General features: G+C 43.3%; 1 protein-coding gene across 3 annotated transcripts in view; it reads right to left on the bottom strand.

The window, feature by feature from the left end:
• The window catches only part of LOC148108162 (focal adhesion kinase 1-like), a 79,575-nt gene that overhangs the window by 23,392 nt on the left and 30,315 nt on the right, over positions 1-25,868 (bottom strand). For 2 of the 3 annotated variants that reach the window (XR_015721158.1, XR_015721159.1), the window contains exon 4: positions 6,938-7,104. Coding sequence is in view for 1 of the 3 variants with exons in the window: in XM_087853871.1 (XP_087709997.1) it covers positions 6,934-7,104; positions 17,143-17,337 (366 nt within the window). In the remaining 2 variants the exon portion in view is untranslated. Of the gene's footprint in view, positions 1-6,791; positions 7,105-17,142; positions 17,370-25,868 lie in introns of those variants that run through there. The other variant, XM_087853871.1, reaches the window with a different exon arrangement.

The following is a 25,868-nucleotide window of genomic DNA, read 5'->3' as shown; positions in this document are numbered from 1 at the left end:
GCCAAACAGACCACTCTACACAGGTGACTCCAGATACCCAAATTTAATTACCAAAATTTGGTTCATTAGAAAGATCTAAGTGCTAAACTTCGAAGTTGAAATCTGTCTGGTGGAAATCTCTCAAAACTGCAGGACACTGTTTGCTGCAGTATCGATTAGGACGGTATTGTGACGTCCTGGGGTGTCTCCCTTATGGAGACTTGGGGGGCAAGCTGCTCCTCCCAGAGAGGCTCTGGATGACTTCCCTCTGGTCCTTTACTTACATGAGCCACATTGTCTTACTTAACTGATGTGTTCCCAACAATATTCTTTTAGGGTTTTTTTCTTCACTTTATAAAAGCTTATCATGCTGTATGTCATCTTCTGGGACTTACTTTTTTTTAAATTAAGGTAAAATTCACATAACAAAAAATTAGCCTTTTTATAAAGTGTACAGTTCAGTGGTACTTAGTGTACTCACAACACTTTCCTGGAAGACTCAATTCTGCCACGAAGTTACGTAGCTAAGATTCGTCCATACTGCTGCACATCCCTACTGTTCGTCCATTTTCACTTGCATGACGTTCTTGCAACTCTAGCCCGGAACAGACACCTAAGAGTCTCTCAAGGACAAAATCTGCAGTGGAAGTGCATAGAGTGGGCAACGCCCGATTTTCAAGCTGTTCACCAGATGGCTGTACCCATTTACCTTCTCACCAGCAGTGCAGGCAAGAGCCTGCTGGAGCCACCGCCTCTCCACTGTCAACAACTTACTTTTGGCCACGCGGAGAGTGGCAGACGGATCGTGCGGCCCAGATGCCCATCTCCCTAATGGGCGAATGAAGCCGACAGTGGCTGCCTATGATTACTGGCCAGACTTGTGTTCTCTTTATGACGATACTGTCGTGTTTCTGGCCCATTTAGTGAATTGTCTGCAATTTTCATATCAACCGGAAGAACTCTTGACACCGTCTTTTGTTCATTACATATGTTACAAATATCACCTCTCACTTGCAACTTGCTTTTTGCACTTTTAAAAATATACCTTTTGATATACAGAAGTTCTTTATCTTAATAAAGTCAAATCTGCTTTCTTTCCATTGATAGTGAACACTTTGGGGGTATTAAATCTTCCTACTGCAGGACCAGAGACACAGTCAACTCTACTTTCCATTAACCTTTTTTCTCACTTGATCCATCTCACATGGGTGTCTGTGTATTATTTGAGGTAGGATCTAACTTTGTTGTTCTTCCCACAAGGAGAGCCGTTCATCAAATCAGCCCTTTCGTTTCCCCAGTGGCGAGTCATGATGCCTCTGTGAGGTCACACTGCCTGCCTCAGTTACAACCCACTGTGTTCTGCAAGCTAGCTCACAGAGGTGTTTGAAGAGCTGAGGACTCAGGAGAGCACGCTTCTATCTCAGGATTACTGGACCATATCAACAGAGCCTATAGCAGAGAGTCCAAAAAAAAAAAAAAAAAAAAAAATCTATGTTCAAAAACCTCCCGAGAATGGAGATTGACATCCAATTATTCTGGTGAGTCCTTTGACTAAGACCTTACTTCTCAAAACTAAAGCCAGGCGTGCGGCTGCCCTCACAAAGCCACCCATGAACTGAGAAGACGCCTGCTAGCGAGGAGAAAACACTATCAATCGTTCATTTCTTGTCCGTACCTGTTTTACACAGGAGTAGACAAGAAACAGCTGAGTACATGGACTCCACTCTCTACCCTCCACCAGTGGAAGCTGTAGGATGTCAAAGAAGCTGTTAATAAACCTCTCAGAACAGCAGGTTTCTCACAAGTAAAGTGGAAAAAGGTGAGTACCCACCCACTTGATAAAACTATCATAATAAGAATTAATTTTGGTAAAGTAAGCCAAGTGCTTCGCACAACACCCTCCACATAGTAAGCAACATGTATTAGTGTGAAAACACTGCAACGGACACACACTAGTAAAGAATACACGTTACTATTCCACCATACTGTGTTTCCTCTTACTTGACACTCTCATCACCACTAATTCACTTCTCACTTAAAAAGTTTTTACTGGGTGCCTACTACTTACCAGGCACAACTAGCTAGAAATGAGGCACAGATCAGACAGTAAGACCAAGGCCCTGTGGGAGAAAAGTCATCCAGTGGATCGGCAGTGGGCCCTACAGACAGAACGGTTGGAGAAGACCACAGGAAGAGGGGAGAGCAGAGCACTCGCCCTAAATGATGGGAGGTCCAAGCCATGCTGGAAACAGCAGGGGAGCACATTCACCAGAGTCCCAGCAGGTACAAAGACTCCAAGGAGCAATACACACTTGGCTTGTTCAAGAACCAGTAAGAGAGCCATGTGGCTAGGGTGGAGCAGGTGGAAAGTTCTCCAAGATAAAAGTCTGTCCCATTCACCAGGCAAGAAAGCTGGCGGCAGAGAAGATCCTGACCCAGTACTTTTGAAAAGGGAACACTGAAATGTCAGAGTGCAAGCCGCCGGAGTGCAGGAAGGGGAGTGAGAGCAAAAGGAGATGGGGTTGAGAGATGATCAAGACTCTCGAGTTGGCTCCACGGATGATGAGGAACTACTGGAAGCCTCTGCAGAAATGATTTACATATTTCCCTGGATGTGTATACTTTTAAAGACTTTTCAGCAAGTCCTATGAGCTCTACCTTAAAAAATCCTTGTATAACTGCTTTTCACTCCTTCTATTACTGCTTCCGCAAGCTACCAGCTTTTAGGATTTTTGTCTGGTTAGGCAAAAACTGGTTTATTGGTTTCCTGTAGGTCTATTGAATGAAAGTGTGATTTCGATGCCAAACGCAGGTCTACAGAGAAAAGAACGAGGAAAAAAGGTCACTGGAGCAGCCCCCAAATTTAAATGCTAAGCAGAAGACAGTGAATGGTCAGTAAAGTAGGAGGGTTGGGCACACAAGAGGTGAAGCACAGAACACTGTTAGGTAAGAAATGACTGACAGCATCAGCTCCTACAGGAAGGTGGACTGGAGGGCGAAGGGGAGGAGCCCATGGGAGGAATAGAACAAGGCAGCAAGCCAGACCCTCAGCAAACTGGGAGTTTTACTTGGAACCATGAACTATTTAGGAATGTGTTTTCAAACTGATTAACACATTGCCATGTGCAGGCCTCTGTATTTCCATGTTAAAAAGGATAGTGAAAATCATAATTTAAAAATTGTTTACTATTGTTTGTTTTCTTTTTAATTATTAGGAGAGCTAAGTTTTAATCTTTTATTACTATTTTTGCTTTATGTATTTTGAGAAATGTCTTTAGAAACTTACAAGTTTAATAGTTCCATCTATTTCTACTCTTCATAAATTCTTGTGAAATGAGCCTTTTATTACTATGTGGTTGTTCTCCATATCCCTAAGAATGTTTTTCTGTCTTGAAACTTTTAAAACAGGATATTAATAAAGCAATACCAATCCCCTCATCCCCCTGGTGAGTAGGTAGGAAAATTCTTCTATTCATCCATCCATCCTTCTCCTATCTATCCATCCACCCATCTCTCCATCCATCCATCCATCCATCCATCCATCCATCCATCCATCCTTCTCTGTATCTATCCATCCACCCAACTTTCTATCCATCCATCTACCCAACACCCATCCATCCATCTCTCCAAACACCCATCCATCTATCTTTCTATCCATCCATCCTTCTATCCATCTATCTATCCATCCATCCCCTTCTCTAACTACCCATCCACCCACTACCCATCCATCTTTCTATCCATCTACCCATCCACCCACCATCCACCCACCCATCCATCCATCTTTCCATCCATCCATCCATCCATCCATCCATCCATCCATCCTTCTATCCATGCATCCACCCACCCACCCATCCATCCATCCACCTGCCCACCATCCATCTATCTAAATAAAATTAAACAGAATAGAATGCCTCTGGATGAAAACCTTAGAATTCAGTGTTCTAGTGAGGCTGGGTATGGTTTTGTGAAGTACATATGTAGACCTATATGTACATAGTTCTGAGACACGCACATGTATATGTGTACCGCATCTTAAGGTAAAATATTTCTTCCTGTAAGTCACATAAAAATGTCTTCAACATCACTGTTTTAGATACCTGTCATAAAGAGCAGATAGCTGGACTCTATTTTTTAATCACACACTAACAATCTCTGACCAGTTACTGTTAGTCTGCTTGAGCTTATTTCCAAAGTCTAGTCTGTGACTCCTCTTTGTCCTGCTTTCCAGTCCCTTCCTTCTCTCCTTGCTGTGGGTCCCTAACACCTACTCACCCACATATTATTTAGCTTATAAAATCTACTTCTAATGTTTCATGGCTGTCTTAATATACAATCTTTTTATTTTTTATTTTTTTAATACATAATTTTAAAACGTGGTTGAGAGCTACAATTCTGACTACCTCTCTTCTGACATGCATCCACTATTTGGGTTCTACTTTTTTAATATAAAAAAATCAGTTCTTATCATTATTTGTTTTTAGAGCCAATGCTTACTTTGAACCACCCAATTTTTTCCCTAGTACTCCTTCCTGTATCTGAAAACCACTTCGGAAATCACTTTTCTTTCTCCTGAAATATGTTTGTAGGGTGGCAAACTCTCTGAGGAAAGTACCTCTGTCACCCTGCTCTTGAATGGCAACTGAATCTGACGAACAAATACAGGTTGCCAGTTACTTTTTCTCCCACTTGGAGAGAAATGTGGAGAATTGTGAATTTTTCCCTGGTTGCTTTTAGCATCATCTCTTTTTCTTTTGTACACTATTTGACTATAATCCACCAAAGTGTAGATTTATTTCATTAACCCTGTTTGGGATCTTACGTTAGTCCTATACCTGAGGACTTCTGGTATTTGCCACTTCTAGAAAATTCTCAGCTATTGCCATTATCTCTTTGGAGTATTTCTTTTTCCTCTTTCTTTCTATTCTCTTTGAGAGCCCTGCCCAGAAATGGGTTGACATTCTCATTCTTCATGCTACATAACGTGCTTTCATACCTACCACATGTTTATCTCTGTGGGCTATCTTTTGAGAAAATTTTCTCAGATCCACACTTCTGTTTACTAATTTTTCAGCTATATCTAATTTGCTGTTTTATCCATCCAGTGGTTTCTAGAACTTGTGTTTGGTCTTTTTTCAAATCTACTTGGTTCTTTTTAGAATAGTCTCCTGTTTCTTACTGACACTTTACGTTCCGCCTCCTTTGGCATGCACGGACAGGCAGTATAAAGCCTAACCCTCCCAGAAGCACCTACAGGGCCTACCTGTGCCTCCAGCCTCTTGTCCACACACCTTCACTGGTGCAGACAGCGCACTGTCAGACCACTTCTTGGAGCTAAAACCGCAGCAGTCCTCCTGAGATGGGCACGTTCATTGAAAAAGCCTGCACTGTGAAGTCAGCTACATTCAAGTCAAAGCTGTGTCCCCAGCTCTGTCCGTAATTGGAACTTAAATCAAGTTTGTTGCTTGTTTCCTCCGTCTTCACCTTGTAAGACTGGGGAGAGCTATGTGACATACATATTTTACAAGCTGCAAATGTACAAAGAGTGCACAGCTGGCCTGGCGCCTGGCTCCAGCCACGCCTCGGTGACGATACAGCAGTGGCGGCATCTTCACCACCTCCGTCAGCGTCAGGTTCAGCACTGCGTGTGGCAAAGTTCTACCTCGCCCAGTCTATGCTTGCCTTACTTTTGAGGGTTCAGGCTCCATGAAAAAGAGTAGTGCCCACTCACCTTTACTTGATATCAAGCAAAATAAATTGGCTTAAAAGAACAGAAACAGAGCTTGTATATGCAGCGGTCTACACTCCGCATCTTACTGAGCACTAGGGCTACCGTCATAATGCACTGTGCCTCTGACTTGTCCATATAAATTAAGAAGGTAATAGAATTGTATGGAATAAAAAAACCTGCAGGTATTTTTAACTAACTTCTAGGTATTCCTGGCTTTTAAACACTTATTTGATTGACTGGCAAAAGAGCTGGAGGTCAAATCTCTGCTAGCCATTGATGTAACCCAACCAAACTATATTATCACGGAATATCCTGTTAGCTTGTCAGTTCCAGCTGTTTGATAAAGCTGAAAATACAAGCATATTTCTCTGGTAAACTGTAACTAGGACAAGATCGCATTTGACTAGAGATTTATTAACCTCACATGTTTGTTTTTCTTTCCAAATGTGTCTTCTAATCGATTTGGGTGCTGAACTGAAAGTGACCAACACTGAGTACCGTCCCCAATCCACAACCACCTTTGTCTCTGTGACTGTGTCTACAAAAACGAGGGTGCCTGCGCACGGGGCTCACCTCCTCTCACACTCTAGTGTTTTACACATATGGTTTCCGGCTAACGTGTTGCTCTGCTTAACAGTGGAAAAAATTATTATTTTTTGGAGAGAACCAGAGAAAGGACAATTGTAGAGAATCCTTTTAATTCACTTTCAGTCACAGCAGTCTAAGGTCAGGACGAGTCACTACCTCATTTAATTGTAGCACGTGAACGTCAAGTACACACCCAGTCCTCTCAGGCGAGCCGGAGGGTACCGGGCTCACGAGCCGTGCAGCCCGTTCATGAGATAATTAGATGTGGTCTCCTCAGGGCTCAGGAAGTCCTGCTGCACAAAAGAATGCTAACAGGACAGAAAGGAAAAAAATGAGGAATTGAGCTCTTCGAGCCGAGGCTGAAACAAAGGAGTCCTGACAAGAGAAGTGTGACTAGCCAAAGGCCATCACCACAGAACCCCTGAGAAGCTCAGGCAGTCCAGAGTCGGTGGTGCCACAAAGACAGACGGAACAGAAGTCTAGAAGAGATCACTGGTTAATCATTACCAGCCAATTTTATTTATACAGGAGTCGTAATTACAATCAGTAAGAAAATTAAGCAAAGACGCTCATCCTCTTGTGTGTGATTTAATATGCAAACAAATAAGTGTGAGTCACGCCAAAGTAGGTATGTAATCTTACTTCCACTCCTCTGGTGGGTGTGCAAGTTCATACTTCTCCCTCACATTGGAGACATCCATATCCAAATGGAGCCAGTGAACCTCCTCTGACCGCAGGTGACTGAGGCGAAATCCATAGCAGGCCACGTGCTTTACTTTGTGACTGTCCGCTATCTTCTGAATGATCCCCTAAAACATACCCCCCACAAAAATGACTGTTATAAACAAACAGAAAAAAAACAACTGTATGCTAAAAATTAATGCAATGTGAATTTCTTTTAGTTAGTTAGCAGAAATCTTTGGTAAAAAGAGTATCAAGTTAAATAAATTACTTCATTTTTCTCAGGAATCTTTTTTCTCAAATAGTATTTTTATGAACAAGGAAAAGTTCTGAATAAAACACAAGAGGCTCTTCCCTTTTCATTAGTGATAACCGAGGCACGGAAACGTAACATGCATTTCTGCAGCTCTACCTCTGCGGCACCCCCAAAACCAGACCAAGCGTTCCGGCCGCCCCTGGAGGTCACGTGCTGAGAACTAGACCTAAGGAGGGGGTCCCACTTTCTGAACCCAGGACAGCATACTGGTTTAGACCAGGCTGCAACTTCATGTCATTTCTTAAGAAACACAGTTAGAAACATACAATGAAGGCCACGCTTCTGATAGTATCGATGATGTAGGAGAAGTTACTGGAAGCTGGGCCTACCCAATCTACTATGAGCTCTCTGTCACTTACAATGCAGGAATCTAAAATAGTCCCCAAACCTAATGCTCCTAACACACGTGCCCATGAGTTCAGAGTTGAAGGCGGCAGGGAAGGCTGCCTCGCAAAGAAGCTTATCCTGGGACGAGGGCAAGGAAGCCGTAACCCCGAGTCTTGACCTGTGCTCTCACGGTTGTGGAGGTCTCGTGCGTACAGGGATGTAAATGGGCAGCACATATGGAAGACTCACAGGGGAATACAGCAGAGACCATCCGCTCCCTTACGTGAAGGTGTGCTCATGATAACCACTGCACTCTTCTCAACACTTCAGGCCATTCATAATTTTTAATGAGGCTGCTATTAACATGCAAATGACTGCTAAAGAAAATCACTGTTTTTTTAAATTAGCAATTGACTGAAAGCATCATATTACTTGTAATATAAGGCACATCTTAAAAAGTTCCTACGTATACTAAATATGTCTATATTAGGGCATGATGCTGTTGATAATAAGAATGTTCCTATCCCTACTCATGAGAAAAGATAAGTAACGTGTCCTATATATGCAAAACCTGTCAAGGACCCAGTGTGTCCACACTAAAGGCATCATCACCTGCCCGTGGTCAGCCTCCCCTTCAGACTACTGGATCCCAGGAGAAGGTTGTGTATCAAGCACGGGAGACTGGCATCATCGGGGAGAAAGCATGGACAAAGGACAGGCTGGAGGCGTCAAAGGCAGATGAGCTCTCTGTGGGACAGGAAGGATGTGTGCAGCCTACAGATGTCTGGGTGAAACTGAAGTAAGCATAAATGTCCTTCCTGGCTTTTGATTCAAGGCCCAGAATCTGTCAGGCCACCACGAAAGACGCTGCAGGTTGTGTCTACCCAAGGGCACCCAGCCACGGGGCAGCGGGAGCCGAAACCCAGCCCGCCCCCTAGTCTTCACCTCTTGTGCTCTGGGGCAGGGGATCTGCCTAGGGGGAAGAGACAGCCATTTCGAGTAATTCTTTCAGCGGCAACTTCTGCAGCTTCTCCTTGCCAACAACACAAATCCCTGAGCTGCACAGGACAGGCACTGGCGCCGCTTTCGAATTCCCACGAAAGCGCTTTGTCTTCCTGTCCCAGCTCTGCCAATTCACTACCGAGAGCACACCGACACCGGTGGCCCTCACTAAAGCTCGGGTTTTAGCACATCTCTTTACTCCACAGCAGCTCCCTGCTAGCACAGACTCCAGAGCTGCCTCTCTGCTGTTAGGGCCGAAGTTTATGTTCACATCCGTCCCCAACCCTCTGTCTCACCAGGTCTATCCTTCGGGGACAAACGGTTTCTTACTGTTGATGTACCATCCACAGTCTGAGAGAAATCCTACCCTTTCTGGATGCCCTCCCTGATGACCCCTAGCAAAGGTTATCTTCATGACCTCTCAAGGAATGGGCACACAGATGCCTACCTGCAGAGAGGCAAGTGTACGGACGCTTAGTCCAGAGCTGTGGAGCCCAGGGGAAAGACAGGCTCCCAATCTGGAGTTTTATGGGATAGATACAGTTTTAGTCCATTCACTTGATCACGCCACCTGAAGACACCCAGTGTGACCTCAGGTTGGGTTCTGTTGAACAGAGTTCCCATCCTACAGAACCTCCTCATTAAACAAGGTAGCAACTTTCACTTTCCACTAAAAAATTAAAAGCAATAAACACACAGACATTTCCCTTTATTTCACGTTTTGCTTTTTCTTTATGCTTCCATACTGTGTTCTGTCCTGTTTCTCTAGAACTCCTGAATATCTCACTGCTGACTCAGTTTGAATGGTGGCCAAGATTATGAATACACAAGGACTTCTATATTTGAAGCTCAGTACATACACTCAGTAACTGAAATAATTTTGAGAACCAAATATTTGGTTCTGCATAACTGAAAAATAACTTTGAGGACTAGGTATTTAGTAAGGAATGCATACTCAAAAAAAAAAAAAAAAAAAAACCCCAAACCCAACATTACTACCATATGGAAAAGTATGCATGTATTATTTCTAGAAGACGTACATTCAGAAAAAGATCTCTAGGGAGATAACAGGACAAGGCTTTATAATTTGCCACTAATGGCAGCTGAATTACATTTAAATTTCTCATCCTGGTTTGATGTCCCAGGACAATCCTACCCTACAGTATATAAACCTACACTTTGCTACTCTGAACTATCCCTTTACTCATCTGTATCATATCCCAGAATTTGGAAATATATAATTTTCCTGATTAATTTTCACATGAGATATTCGCAGGAAAAGAATTCTTCTTGAGGATGAAAAGACACTAGCCAGTGTGTACACGAGGCTTCCATCTTATCAGGAACATAGCACGTAGCCTCAGAGCCATTCTACTACGGGTGGACAGTTATTTTCTTGTCAGCTTCCTTGCTCTGGGGGAGAAAGGGAAGTGGAGGTGCACGCAATTCTGCTATGAACGAGCTTCTAGCTGGCATCGTACACATGCAGCAGCACTGCTTAGAAACAGACGCACTGGGTCAAAAGCTACTTTAAAATGTGACATTTTGGAAGTATGGCCACCAGGGAAACTATACCAATTATACTTGGCACACAATGTTAGAGACTGTCCTTCACCTCATGCCAATGCTGGGTAAAATTAATCTTAAAGTGTTAATCGATGTGATGGACCATAGAAGGGGCGGCATTTCATTATTATAATTTACATTTCCCTCATTATATACTAGTGAGATGACACTGTACTTTCATTTCTAAAAGTTCTTTTTATGATTCTGCTTGGTTCCACTTGGTCACTTATCTTTCAGACTATGCTCTAGAAAGAAATAATGACCTTTCCACTGGTAGAAAGAAATCCTGCAAACCATTCCTTCATGTTCATCCACTCTTGAATGTTCACTCACTCTTTTGGTCATTTGCATCTAGCCTACATCTGGTGGTAAGACAGCACCCTTAGTCTCCAAAGCCTTAATCTAGAAAGAGAGAGGGGACCATGAACAGTCTGTGGGGAAGGTGGCAACAAGATAACAAGAGATACTTGCTGTGTCTAGCTGTCTTCTCACAGTGATTTGCAAGATGTCTTTATTATGAGAGAGATCTAAAACCACACACTGTGTTGTGAACAGTGCTCGTGTCTTTACTTCCTCCCAGGAGTTACAAGTGCACTCATCACTACTGATCTGTTTGTTACAACGTCCAGCCGTTATTTTTCTGCGTCTCTCTTTCAGATGCTCCTCACAGTAAGGAAACCGACAGCTGTTACTGTCCTCGGCTCCTCCTGTGCAGGTCTTTCTGTACCACAAAGAAGGCGTGGAGATCCACACCCTGCTCTCCAACATGAGTGCAGCCCTTCTGTCAGCTCAGCACTCACGCAGAAGTCGGCCCCAACTCGGCCAAGACAAAGCACGCCTGTGTCTATCTGCTCCCTACTGCTGCTGTAACCAATAACCACACACGGAGGGGCTTAAAAGAACACAAACGTATACTTCTCCGTTCTGGAAGATCCCAAATCTGAAATGGGTCTCACTGAGCTAAAATCCAGGTGTTGGAAGGGATGTGCTGCTTTCTGAAAGCTCTCGGCCGGCCTTCTCCAGCTGCTAGAGGCCCCTCTGTGCGTCTGCACTGCAGCCAACCCTTCATCCGCAGTCCCCTGCCTCGGACCACAGCCAGAAAAGGTCTGCGGCTCCTCATCTCCCCCATCTCAAGGTCCTCTTCATCTCGGTAACATCTTCAAAGTCCCTTCTGCCATGGAAGGTCACATATACACAGGTTCTAGATTAGGATGTGGACCTCTTTAAGGGCCATTCTTCTCCCTACCACAATCGCCACCTCTAAGCATCTAGTGATAAGAGAATTCTTTCTCATGCTCTTACTGTCCCATATTCTTCTTAACACTGCTTTTGAGTCTGTTTTTTTCCTTAAGGATTTTCTTTCTAGTTTCTTCCTGGATGATACTCTCCCTCCATTAAAGGAATAATTTAACTAAAATCTCTGTAGTCCTTTCCTGCACCAAAGTTATTTGAAAAACCATAATCAGCGTTCGAGCTTTTAAATGCGCATTCACCCGATCCTCTATCAGACAGAAGAAGTTTACGTTTGAGACACACATAAGGCATCTGTGACACCACCTAGCAGTGAACACTGGAGACCACGGGACTACCACACACTGAGTTCCCCAGGCAGCCCTCTGGGCTGAACTCAGGGAAAACTGCCTGCTGGCTGCCTTCCCCTACAGCCACTAGCCATTCTTAGCACAGCACTGTTCACAGAGCTCCTAACTCCCACAAACTCAGAGAATCCCACACTGTTCACGTGTCTGCCCACTCTGGTCAGCAAGCCGGTTTTAAATTGATCAGAATGCTTCTCTCTACTGTTATTCTTCCTACTACCAGTTGGTTACAATAGTTAGTCCTAATCCAACCAACTCCATGCACCTTTTAGCAAACTACAGGACTGAATTTCTTGTGTTCACTTCCTCTTGCAGGTTCAGGTAATTACATCACCTTCCTCTAGAGGCTCACTACGAGCACTGAAACCTCGCAGTGTACTACGTAGTCAGGAAAGGGCACTGGGCCTGTTAATAAACTTGAAGATAACTTTGAAGGTGACAAGAATATTGTCCAACAACTCAACTGCAACTTAATCTTTAGCAGCATTATATGGTATTTGCCCAGATTTGGTGTCTGGGTAGAAAATGGATTATTCTAGACCCTGTGATTTAAGGAAAATAGTAACAAGGTAGGAATGAAGGTCTGACAGAAGTTATCAGTAAGGACAGGTATGGCTTTCAATAGGTGTAATCTCTGATTATCAATTCAATTTCTTTTACGGTCATCAGTCTACTACTTTCTACTTCTGCAACCAATGTTCCTAATTTACATTTCTGTCAGAAGTACTCCATTTCATCTAGGATTCGTGTAGTTACTCCAATGGGGCTCTGTCAAGCACCAGTCTGTGTGCCTGCTAGGCCCTGCTGAAGATGCCGGGGACAATACCAGGAGGCAGAAAGGCCCCTGCTGTCACAGAGCTTACGGTCTAGGGAAGAAAGCAGAGAATAAAAGAGCAAACCAATCAAGAAACAAGATAATCTCAGCAAGGACCAATCATCATCAAAATGGGGTGATGGGCAATAGAAAAGGTGGCAGAGAGGGAGCTCTCCGGGGCTGGGAGGCCGAGGGAACGAGGGCAGTCACTGGAAATAAGAACAGGCCACAAAGAGCCAGATCCTGTAGGTCCTCGTAGGCTGCTGAAGGAATCTGGCTTTCCTCTGAGAGAAATGGGGAGTTGCTGGAGGTTTTGAGCAAATGACTGATTACAAGACTGGCATGTTAGAGAAACAGCGCAGGAAGCTGAAAGTCAAAGGGAGCGAGCTGGAGGAGAGAAGGTCATGGGGCGTGACAGGGAGAGGAGAGTCAGGGGCTTCTGAAGGACCTGAACGTTCACCCTACATGAGACAGGAAGCCACAGGAAGGTTCTGAGTTGAGGAGTGACACGCTCTGGCTTTCGTTTTCATAGGGTCACCTGGCTGCTGGGCTGTGAACAGACTCAGGGGTTCCAGGGGGACAGCGGGATGTCAGGAGACCATGTGGCTCGAAGAAGGTGTCGCAGTAGGGATCAGGTGAAGTGGGAGGATTCTAGGTGCGTCTGGTGACCGTGTGGCAGGACCGTCTAACGTACTGGGTGTAGGACGTAAGCAAAGGAGGAGGAACAGATGATTCTAAGTGTCTGAAAGAAGGGAAGCCCTCAGACTGACACACAGGCAGTCCTTTCAGAGTCAGAAGCGTAGAGACGGAGGAGAGGGGCAGATGCAGCTGGGCGGCACACAGGTCCCAAGTTCAGAGGGAGACCAGTCAGAATGAGGGCAGGTGTGGAAAAGGCAGAGCTGGATTAAACGGTGGTCACAGCTTGAAGAGACCAAGAAGATGGAGGAGAGGTGCACGGGGGCTGCACGGAGACCACAGCACGGTGGTGACCTGTGGCCGCCTGCATCCCTACAGCACTTCTTTCTGGGTTCACGGATCTGTTCTATTATGTCTCCTAACTGTTTTCTTAAAGACAGCCTGTGGGATTAATGGTCTACACCCTTATTTCTCTAAAGACATCTTCATTCCCAGTCTTCATGATTGGTAGTCTGTCTGGAAGACTTCTGCGGTACAACTTACTTTCCTGAGCCCTGAGAAGATGCTGTTCCAGTGTTGTCCTGCATCCAGCATTGCTGATGAAAAGTTTGATGTAAATGTCATTCTGTTTCGCAAGTAGGGGATTCCTCTGGTAGAATCTGGAATTTTCTATACACCCTTATTATTCTGAAGTACCACTACAATGTTTCTAGATGACCATTCTAATTCAATATAGTCCAGCATGAGTTAACCCCAATCTGAGCTCCGGAGCTGCCTGGGGCCTGCTACTGACCCGGGGCCAACGCTATGGCCGAGGTAGGTGATGTCTGCCTCCGTGGGCTGCTGCTTATTTAGGGGCAGGATGCACCAGTCTGCCAGCACTTGGCAGGAATCATGACCGGCGTTATGACTCGCACCTGATTTTGGTCGCATCTGGGCAGCCACACCAGTCAGGTTGAGGCAGATGACGTAGACAGAACGTGCTTACGTGCCCATCTCACAGACCCCCCCCCCCCGCCCGAAGAAGGTGCTGGGCCTCCTCCTACACAGGTGGCCACGTGGGCCAGGGATGGCCTCCGAGTGTCCGAGGCCATGAGGCCTGCACCTGAGACACTGCTTTGTACGCTTTGCCTATAAATGGTGGAGTCCTAGGAATCCTTTCAACAACCAAACATTTAAATTAATTAAAGTAGCACATATCTGTAAAAGGAGTAAAATTACTAACTGCAGCATGAGAAATAAAACCTCTATAATGAATTACAACAAGAATCCAGATATTTTCTCAACATCTCCAAAGGTGCTGGTTCTTGAGTCAAGCAAGTTACTTTCTACTGAGCACAACTGTCTAGCAGAAATGAAAATGCAAGCTGTACATGTTCCTTTAAAATTTCTAAAAATAAATAAATAGAAATGGGTGAATTCCATTTTAATAACATTTTATTTCACCTACTATATGTCAAGAACATGATCTTTTCAACAGGCAATCAAAACAGGTTATTAATGAGATATTTTACCTTCTTTTTTCACACTAAGTCTTCAAAACCTTGTATTTTTACACTTACAAGACATCGGCTGAGACTGGCTACGCCCGAGTGTCCACCTGCTGCACACGGCGACCGGAGCAGGCAGTGCAGCAGGGTGGGGTCTGAATCGAATTATTCAGCTCCTTTGGGTTGTTTTCTAATATTCGGTTACTTTGGATAACAGTAAGCGATCTCTTTTCAGAAACTGGGCGGCCTGGCTTCCTCTTTGCTACCATTATTAAATGGTCTGTTGCTTTCTACCAAGTGCCTATGCTTCCACTCTGAACTCAGCCCCCCACCCCATTTCTGCCGGAGGTCACTGGGCCTCAAATGCTGCCACGTTCCCTCCACTGTACCCCTAACGATATATGCCGGTTCCTTTATCTGTAGTGTTCCTTGTGTGGTGCTTCTTGGGGAGAAAGACTGCATGGACATGTGCTTCAGTACTGTTCTGTTCAGTTGTGCAAATCCATTACTTTAGAATTAAACTACTGCATTTTCAAATATTACAGCATTAAGTGAATGTGAGTGATGAATAACGCCCACCTTCCATCACAGGAAAAGCTGTGGTGAACCAATGCCAACTCAGAGTTCTTTGCCTCAAGGTGAAAATCATCAACTGATGGGACCTATTTAATTTCAAACATTTATCAATTACTATGAAGTAAAACCACCTGGTTCTCAGGCACATGGATTTGCTCATATTGATCTTCATAAAAGTCCGACGAATATGTTCTCATAACTTAGGAATGTGAATCTGGTTTAAGTTCTTCTTCACAATATAAATGTTTTCATCTGGTAAGTTTGTAACATTGGCTAAAGGCTTGACATGTGCCCAGGGATCATTGGTTTTCTCCTTGATATGGATCCTCTTGTGTATAGTAAATTTGATACCAAAACACCTTTGTCGCGGAGCCTTTCCACGGTGCATTTTCAGTTATAATCAATCTTGAATGTTTGCTAAATGTCTTGTCAAATTCACATCTCTGAAAGGGCTCCCCTCCTGTACAAATACTCGGAAGTTTATTAAGGCTGATGCAGTGCTTTAAGAGACTTCCTCATTCACTGTAACTGAAATTCACAAAGACTAGAACATATACTAAGAGCCTTCCCGTAAGCTCTACATTTGCAAGGTTTCTCTCCAATATGAATCTTCCAGTTAACATTAAGGTAGAACACTGGCTGCTGGCCTTTCTACCAAGTGACTCTGTTTATAAAATTAAATATAAAATAAAACTATGGGAAAGCTAGAAAAAGCCATCAAGCTTCATAAAAAGTTGAAGCTTTTTAAAACAAGAGACTACTATATTTCAATTATACCGCAAGTAGATGTTAGTACATATTTAAACCCTGAATGAATTATTCACCTTTGAATAATCCATCTGAACAGTGAGTACTGCAATATTATAGAGGTAATGGAAATTACATAGAACTTCAATGTAATACTGTGCCCTTCAATCTAAATTCTGTCAATCCCTTTAATTTGCTTAAAAGTACTTAAGGCATATAAGTTTAAGAGCAGCAGATTAAATAGCTTCATTAGTATAAAAAGAAAGGGGGGAAAAAAGATGTATCTGTTCATCCTGGCATTGGACACTGTCCTCCTTAGAGATGAACACGGAGTAGGCAGAGGGAAGGAAGGAGCAGTTTCTCTGTAACACCTGGCCAAAGTAAACACCTGCTGAAAACTGGCGTCCTGAACTCAGTTTTCAGAAACCACACCGCTACCCTCTCACCCCCCACTCTCAGCAATCTTGGCCCACGAAGCGCCTCTCACCTCTCTTGGCCACGATGCTCACTGACCGCCCACAGGCTACCACCTACACTCAACATTACTCACACAGGCAACCTCGCCACCAGGATTGCCTTGGGAAGCACACTCTGCACTGCAACTAAGGCCATGGGTGTCTCCTCCCCACCACAGTAGACAGTAAGCTGTATGAGCAGGGACCCTTTATATCCCCAGAACCTTGACAAATGTCTGGTGTGTGGAACCAATCAGTTTTTGAAGAACCTATCCTATCTGGAGTCATGCAGATACCTTCAAAATTCACTTTATAGAAAATAATTTATTTCCTAAGTATTAGAGGTTGTTTTAATTGCTTTGTTCTCTTATGTCCTAAGAAGTTTAAAAAAAAAAAAAAAAGGAGAGAAAAACATCAATAGCATTATATGAATAACATGATTCAGTTATTATTTTCCTAAGATATTTTACAATTAAAATTCTGTCAGTCACATATTAAGTGAATAAATAATATAAAGAAAAAGTTAACATCACTGTAATATGGCAATAAAAATTTTTATCTTTTTTGGTGTGTGCCATTAACCTAGGCCCATGTAACTTTAATGTCCATGAAGGGTCTCTCCCAGGAAAATGCACTTACCCTGACATCGGTAGCATCTCCATGCCTGATCATACTGGCCCAAGTAGCTGGCTCACTGCTGTTTTCAAAATAATGAAAGACCTTCAACACTCGCTCCATTGCCCCAGGGGAACGTTCCACTCCGGTACCCAGGTGAGTTTTGGTACTCGAATTTGGTATGTGATTCAAGTTTGGGTCAAGGTAAGCAGCTGCCATTATTTTGCTAGATGCTATGTATCTATCATACTCTAGAAGGGGGAAAAAAAAGCTGTCAGTGTACCATATTTGAAATCTATAAAAATGTGGTTAAAATCTATTAAAACATGATATACTGATCCTTATATTAACAACACTGCTCTATGTTCTTCCCCTGTGGTCATGTCATATGCAGAAGGTGAGCATCGGGAGAGCAGAGACCTGACTGACCAAGATAATCGCTGTACTCTCCTGCACCCAGAGCACTACCGAATTCACGATAGCATAACAAATATTTGTTAAATTTTCTTAACAAATTAAAAGACCAGAAGTCCTATTTTAGCTCTGTCAAACATTCACCATGTTATCTATGAACAATGTCACCTCACCGTCCACCCTTTTAAAATCATAGCCTTTAAATCTGTGGGAGGGGCGCCTGGGTGGCACAGCGGTTAAAGCGTCTGCCTTCGGCTCAGGGCGTGATCCCGGCGTTGTGGGATCGAGCCTGACATCAGGCCCTTCTGCTATGAGCCTGCTTCTTCCTCTCCCACTCCCCCTGCTTGTGTTCCCTCTCTCGCTGGCTGTCTCTATCTCTGTCGAATAAATAAAAATCTTTAAAAAAAAAAACCAAAAAAACCAGACCAACGTTTGGAGTCCAAGATGTTGTGAGGCAACCAGGACAGCAGGGGACATAGGTGGAGACATGAAGAGACACTGAACAACAGCTGCCTCTTCCCAAAGGGCATTTGCCAATTCTGGGCCTTCAAGAGCCTGAAGATCCAAGAAAAAGCCACCAATGAGAGAGAAAGCAGCTGAGCTTTTGGCAGTGAGAGACCAAGTTATGAGCATGGGGACCCTAGGACTCTGGTGAGCAGGACAGGGTGGAGAACTGAGCCACACACTCCGCTAGTTGTCCCTTTAAGATAGTTACCAATCCTGAAACCAAGCCCAAAGGGAGCCATTAGAAACTCAGTGAAGCTGAAGACAGGCAGAAGAGACTAGGAGTCCACCTGGGCCCAGCAGACAAAACGGGAACAGCATGACAGACAAACTCAATCTAACCAACAGAAAGCACTACACCCAAGCGCAATTCACCTCCACAAGAGAAGTACCCACTAACTACGCACAGGAGGCAGTCACTAAAATTGACCACGTGGCGGGTGAAAGAGCAAGATTCAATAAATATCAAAGGACTAAAATTATTAAAAGTATATTCTGTCTCTAGCATTAAAGCTGGACAACAACAAAATAATTAAAAAATCACCAACTGTCTGGAAAAAAATCACCGTTTGGAAATTAAGCAACATATTTCAAGCAACCCATTAGCCAAAAAGAAACTCAAAGTATTCTCAATTCGACAATACAATTAAAAGAAAGATCAATACTACATGCAGACAGAGCTGTGATTAGAATAAAATCTACGCTTTTATTATTTTTTTTAAAGACTTCATTTTTAAGTCATCTCTACACCCAGCCTGGGGCTTGAACTTACAACCCTGAGATCAAGTGTTGCACGTTCCACCTACTGAGTCAGCCTGGCGTCCCTAAGATCAATACTCTTAAATGCATGTATTAGAAATGAAGATTGGAAATTAATCATCTAAATATCCATATTTCGCAGTACAATTTGGAAGTTGAACAAAATCAAGGTTTGGTTTTTTTTTTTAACAAGAATAATGCAACTGATAGACCTCTAGCAAGACTAATCAAGGAAAAAAAAGATAAGGCGAAAACTAATGACATCAAGAATGAAGCAGAACAGATAACAGAATGTTAATAATAGGAAGTAATGATAGAATATCAGATATTATTAAGAGAATATCATGACTATGTCAATGAACATAAAAGTTGAGATGCATACACAATTCTTTTTTAAAAGATTTTATTTATTTATTTAACAGAGAAAGAGAGAGCACAAAAGCTGGCAGAGGGGCAGAGGGAGAGGGAGGAGGAGGAGTAGGCTCCCCAGTGAGCAGGAAGCCTAGCTTGGGGCTTGATCTCAGGACCCTGGGATCAGGACCAAAGCCGAAGGCGGACACCTAACCGACGGAGCCACCCAGGTACCCTGAGATGGGGCATACACAATTCTTTGCAAAGTACAACTTAAGCCCAAGCCATTAGAAACTGCTGCTGTACGAAACCAAAACCATAAATATAAAGCCTATTTAAATAGACCTATTCCGTTAAAAATGGTCAATCTGCAATTAAAATTCTTCCCACAAAGGAATATCTGAATTCTTCCAATAATTTCAGGAAGAATAATATTAATCTTACAGAAATTCTTCCACTGAACAAATAGGGAACATTTCCCAACTTATCTTATGAAACCAGCAAAACACTGATACAAAACCAGTCAAGGACAATATGAGAAAGGGTACGAATCAATCTTTCTTATAAACACAGGTGCAAAAATCTTAAAAAAAAAAAAAAAAAAGATCAGCAAATGTCATCACGCAATATTTTATAATGTATCATGACCAAGAGGGACTCGTCATAGGAAGGCAAGGGTGGTTAAACACTCAGAGGTCTCTGTTTGCGGCAGTCTTCGTCACACTGTCAGAGCACGGGAGCCACCAAGACACCCTACAGCAGGTGAAAGGATAAAAAACACTGTGGTCTATCCAGGCAATGGAATACTTAGTGCTAAAAAGCAATGAGCTACCAAACCATGAAAAGACTTGGAGGAACCTTCAATGCATATTACTAAGTGAGAGAAGCCGATCACACTATATGATTCCAAATATATGACATTCTAGGAATGGCAAACCCACAGAGACAGTAAAAATTTCAGTGGATGCAGAGTTTGGGGGGGGCAAGGATGAAAAAGTGGAGCAAAAAGGACTTTTCGGGCAGCAAAAAGATTATGTAGGACAGTATAATGAGGATACATGTCATTATATATCTGTGCAAACCCGCAGAACGTACACCACAAGAGTGACCCTACAGTAAACCGTGGACTTCGGCGATAACTGATGTGTCCATGTAGGTTCACCAGTTATAACAGATGTACCACTCTGCTGGGGGATGCTGATAATGGGGAAGTGTAGCAAAAAGCCTCGCTTGGGACTTCTCATTCCATAGTTGAGACCTGCTCAGGCATCAGAGCTCTGACACTCAGCACACTGCCCCAGGCAGCACTGCGGGGAGGGTGGGGGAGGGGGTGCAGGGCAGGGCTTCCTAAAATGGAATGCTAATCTCGCTGCTGACTATCAGAGCCTCGGCTCTCCCTTGAACACAGGAGATAGACACCTTTTCTGCTCTTGAAAGAAGTAGGGCAGTCCCAAGTCAGGGTGTGAGGAAACAAGGTGCTGACAAACCTTGGAGTTCAAGCTGGGCCTCACCCCACAGTCTGATATAAATACTCCATAAAATAGCACAGATGCAAGAGAGGAAGCAAAAAACTCCCAGGGTTCCCTAGCTGATACTCACTATAACACACCAAGATCCCACCAAGACAGCAAACTGATTATCCTTGAAATATGCCAGCCCTTTAATAAAACTTGAGATGTCTGCCAGAACATGAGAGAAGGAGCAAAGAATGCAAACTGATACAGCTCAATTTTAAAAACTTCAGACATAAACAAGTTTGGAGAGTTTTTAAGAAGTTGGTGATGACCCTAGTTACAGTAAATCCTTAAACAAACTAGACTGCTGTAAAAACTTTCCTCTCCCAAATGTTGTTCTTTCATACAAGATTTGGGTTTCTCTTCTCATCAAGAGTCTAATCTGAATACACTAAATTTCCTATATTGATTTTACTTAACAAAGAGCTAACGTTACTTAAATATTTAATGTTATATCAATACGGGACGGCCTGTATTTTCCAAAAGTCGCTGTGAAAGTGCCTCCTGCTCCAGTGTGACTCTGCCTCTCTCTTCCACAGGTGAAGGCCACGTTCCTTCCCCTCACATCTGGGGGGGCTCCTGACTCACCTAAGAAACATCCCGCGCCAGGTATTAAGAGGCAAACTAGGTTCCCTTGGTTCTCTTGGGCTGCTCGCTCATGAAACCCAACCACATGCTACCCAGAAGCGCAAGAAGCCCGAGAACTGAGCTCCAAGAACCAAAGCCTGAGCTGAGCTGCCCGCTGACAGGCAGCATCGAGTTCCGAGGCCCGTGGCAGAGCCAGCCTCCGAGTGGGCCCTCTGGCTGCCCGCTGTGCCCCCTGAGCTCCCGCCACATGGAAACAGCTGTCCCTGCGGAGCCCTGTCCAGACAACAGATTGGAACAAAATAATTCTTGTCATTTTAAGCCACTAAGTGTTGGGATGACTTGTTATCAGCAAAGATAACTAATATCGCATGGATCCCAACTAAAGGAAGCACAGGTGGTTCTCGCTTTGCACAGGAGTGTGGGGCCTACGATGACTTGACAAAAGTGGTTTGAACAGCACTTGCCTTCTTCTTCCCCTCGCTCTATGACTAAAGACACGGAGTAAGTATCTTTCCAATGCCTTGGCAAACTGTCATGCTCCTTTCTAAGTTTTGGGTCAGCCTCCATCATCGTAGCCTCGTACATTCAGTGTCGTAAGCCACCTCCGAAAGCGCCTCTGCTACGAACTTTCTTGCCACGTCTCCTCCTCCGGAACATCCTCTTTTTTCTCACAACTCTCTTCCTCACTTGTCAATAAGTTCACCTTTATTTGCAAAGCTCCTCTGACCACACAACTAGAAAGTCTGGCTCCACAGCAAAGTCAACATTCCTACAGTCAGCTATGTGCTTCTGTGACCGTCTCAGTCAGAACGCTGCACGGTGACCCGCACGGCGCAGGAAGCTTCTGCCGCACCGCACACCACACACTTACACTCTCCGTTACTTCCCGCCGCACTGCTGGGATTTCTGCGTCCGCATCACCTCCAGCTGTAGCACGCAGAGCCTGCCCAAACTCCACACGCCGGCTTTAAGAGCTGAAATAACTGCTGGGTCCACTGGCCAGAGTGACGCAACTAAGTCCGCTGGTTCCTAGGGCGGCTTCATGCAAGCCGAGGGCTCGGCTGCTCCCGCTCCACGGTCACCAGCTTCACAGGACCTCGGCCCGTTCGATTTCACTTCCAGTGTTACCATTTCCTGCTTCAACGCTGCAACTCATCTTTGTTGTCCAATTCCCTCCTGTGATGATCCATTTTTGTAAAATGTCACAGGGGTTTATCCCTGGCAAACAAGAAGGCACCACGACTACACATTTGCTGTCTGTGTATAAACTGAGTTACAGACGCAGGGTGGCCAGTCAGCAGCAGACTGGGAAAGAGCTACCGTGACCGGCCGCTGGTCACACTTCACATCTGTTGTTTCTATAGTGATCTGCAGACCGAGTCTGTACTTGATGCAATTGCCCACAGGTGATACCTGTGTTAACTAAAACGGAACCATTCTGTTGAGGACGGGTATTATTTAAGCCACAGAAACTGATATTCGTACATACTGGAACCATGCAAAGCATGGACTGCCGGCATAACAATTCAACTAATATCTTCATTACACAGACTGTTTTTTGGATTTCGGATAATATGGCAAACTATGTAAATCATTTACTTTACTTGAGATATCACTATAAAAATTTTAATGCTATATATCTGATGAAAATATTCAACATTAGACTTTAATATCAACTATACATTAATTTCTAAGACTGCTAACACCGAGACCTTGAAAGTAATTGGTGAATAATTTTTGGAGACTTAAAAAAATTCCTAAGGAAATGAGGAATGGCAAAATATAAAGAATACAACTGTGCTGAGTTACATACAGTCTTACTTAATTCAGCCAATTTAAACATATGTTATTTGTAAAACCCACATTAACAAAGTGTTGTTAAGATGAACATGTTTTAAATCTAAAGTTAATGTGACAAGTGTAGTTAAGTCATAGCAGTTAAGTCATCATAACCTACTTGTGTTTGTTTATGTATTTATGTTTTAAAGATTTTATTTATTTACGAATGTAGGTTATGGGAGATTACTGACTCAATGAAATGATCCAATGTCAGAATCATCCGCATCCCCGAGGGGGTGGAGAAAAACAGAGGTCTAGAAGAGATATTTGAACAAATTGTAGCTGAAAACTCCCCTAATCTAGCAAGGGAAACAAACATTCGTGTCCAAGAGGCAGAGAGGACCCCTCTCAAGCTCAACCACGACAAACCTACGCCACGTCACGTCATAGTGCAAATCGCAAATATTAGATCCAAGGATACAGTATTGAAAGCGGCCAGAGCAAAGAAATTTCTCACGTACCAAGGCAAAGGCATCAGAATTACGTCAGACCTGTCTACACAGACCTGGAATGATAGAAAGGGTTGGGGGGGGGGGCATTTTAAAAGCTCTTTCAGAGAAAAACATGCAGCCAAGAATCCTTTATCCAGCAAGGCTGTCATTCAGAATTGATGGAGAAATAAAGACATTTCAGAATCGCCAGTCATTAACCAATTTCGTAACCACGAAACCAGCCCTACAGGAGATATGAAGGGGGGTTCTATAAAGGTAAAAAGGCCCCAAGAGTGATACAGAAAAGAAAGTCACAACCAATACAAACAAAGACTTTACTGGCAACATGGCATCATTAAAATTCTATCTCTCAGTTCTTAGTGCCAATGTAAATGGTTTAAATACTCCCATAAGACGCCACAGGGTTGCAGACTGGATAAAAAGAAATGACCCACCCATTTGCTGTCTACAAGAGACTCATTTTGAACCCAAAGATGCATTCAGACTGAGAGTAAGGGGATGGAGTTCACGCAAATGGACCTCAAAAGAAAGCTGGGGTAGCAATTCTCATATCAGATAGATTGGATTTTAAACTAGAGACTATAGTTAGAGATGCAGAAGGGCACTATATTGGGGCGCCTGGGTGGCACAGTGGTTAAGAGTCTGCCTTCGGTTCAGGGCGTGATCCCGGCGTTGTGGGATCGGACCCCACATCAGGCTCCTCTGCTGTGAGCCTGCTTCTTCCTCTCCCACTCCCCCTGCTTGTGTTCCCTCTCTCACTGGCTGTCTCTATCTCTGTCAAATAAATAAATAAATAAACCTTAAAAAAAAAAAAAAAAAGAAGGGCACTATATTATTCTTAAAGGAAGTATTCAACAAATGGATATGACAATTATAAATATATATGCCCCCAACAGGGGAGCAGCAAGATACACAAGCCAACTCTTAACCAGAATAAAGAGACATATAGATAAAAATACATTAATAGTAGGGGACCTCAACACTCCACTATCAGAAATAGACAGAACACCCTGGCAAAAAATAAGCAAAGAATCAAAGGCTTTCAATGCCATACTCGACGAGTTGGACCTCATAGATATATATAGAACACTACACCCCAGAACCAAAGAATACTCATTCTATTCTAATGCCCATGGAACATTCTCAAGAATACACCATGTTCTGGGACACAAAACAGGTCTCAACCGATACCAAAAGATTGCAATTATCCCCTGCATATTCTCAGACCACAACGCTCTGAAATTGGAACTCAACCAGAGGAAAAATTTGGAAGAAACTGAAACACTTGGAGACTAAGAACCGTCCTGCTCAGGAATGACTCGATAAACTAGGAAATCAAAAATCAACTTAAACAATTTATGGAGACGAACGAGAATGAAAACACAACGGTCCAAAACCTATGGGATACTGCAAAGGCAGTCCTAAGGGGCAAATACACAGCCATCCAAGCCTCACTCAAAAGAATAGAAAAATCTAAAATGCAGCTTTTATATTCTCACCTCAAGAAGCTGGAACAGCAACAGAGGGACAGGCCTAATCCACTCACGAGGAAGAAGTTGACCAAAATTAGAGCAGAAATCAATCAATCAGAAACCAGAAGTACAGGAGAGCAGATCAACAGGACTAGAAGCTGGTTCTTTCAGAGAATCAATAAAATTGACAGACCACTGGCAAGACTTATCCAAAAGAAAAGAGAAAGAACCCAAATTATTAAAATTATGAATGAAAAAAGGAGAGGTCACGACCAACACCATTGAAATTGGAAGGATTATTAGAAATTTTTATCAACAGCTATATGCCAATAAACTAAGTAATCTGGAAGAGATGGAATCCTTCCTGGAAACCTATTAACTACCAAGATTGAAACAGGAAGAAATTGATTTCTTAAACAGGCCAATTAATTATGAAGAAATTGAGTCAGTGATAAACAACCTTCCAAATAACAAAACTCCAGGCCCGGATGGTTTTCCTGGGGAATTCTACCAACCATTCAAAGAAGAAATAATACCTATTCTCCTAAAGCTATTTCAAAAAATAGAAACAGAAGGAAAGCTACCAAACTCATTCTATGAGGCCAATATTACCTTGATCCCCAAACCAGGCAAAGACCCCCTCAAAACGGAGAATGACAGACCGATTTCCCTAATGAATATGGACGCCAAAATCCTCAACAAGATACTTACTAAAAGAATCCAACAGTACATTAAAAGGATTCTCCATCATGATCAAGTGGGATTCATACCTGGGATGCAAGCGTGGTTCAATATTCGCAAATCAATCAGCGTGATACATCATATCAACAAGAAAAGACTCAGGAACCATATGATCC

This window comes from Ursus americanus, chromosome 22, assembly GCF_024610735.1.
Source record: "Ursus americanus isolate L20-20 chromosome 22, mUrsAme1.1.p, whole genome shotgun sequence".
In the NCBI taxonomy this organism is placed as follows: domain Eukaryota; kingdom Metazoa; phylum Chordata; class Mammalia; order Carnivora; family Ursidae; genus Ursus; species Ursus americanus.
The sequence above is the reverse complement of the archived record's forward strand: the minus strand, read 5'-3'. Positions and strand labels throughout refer to the sequence as shown.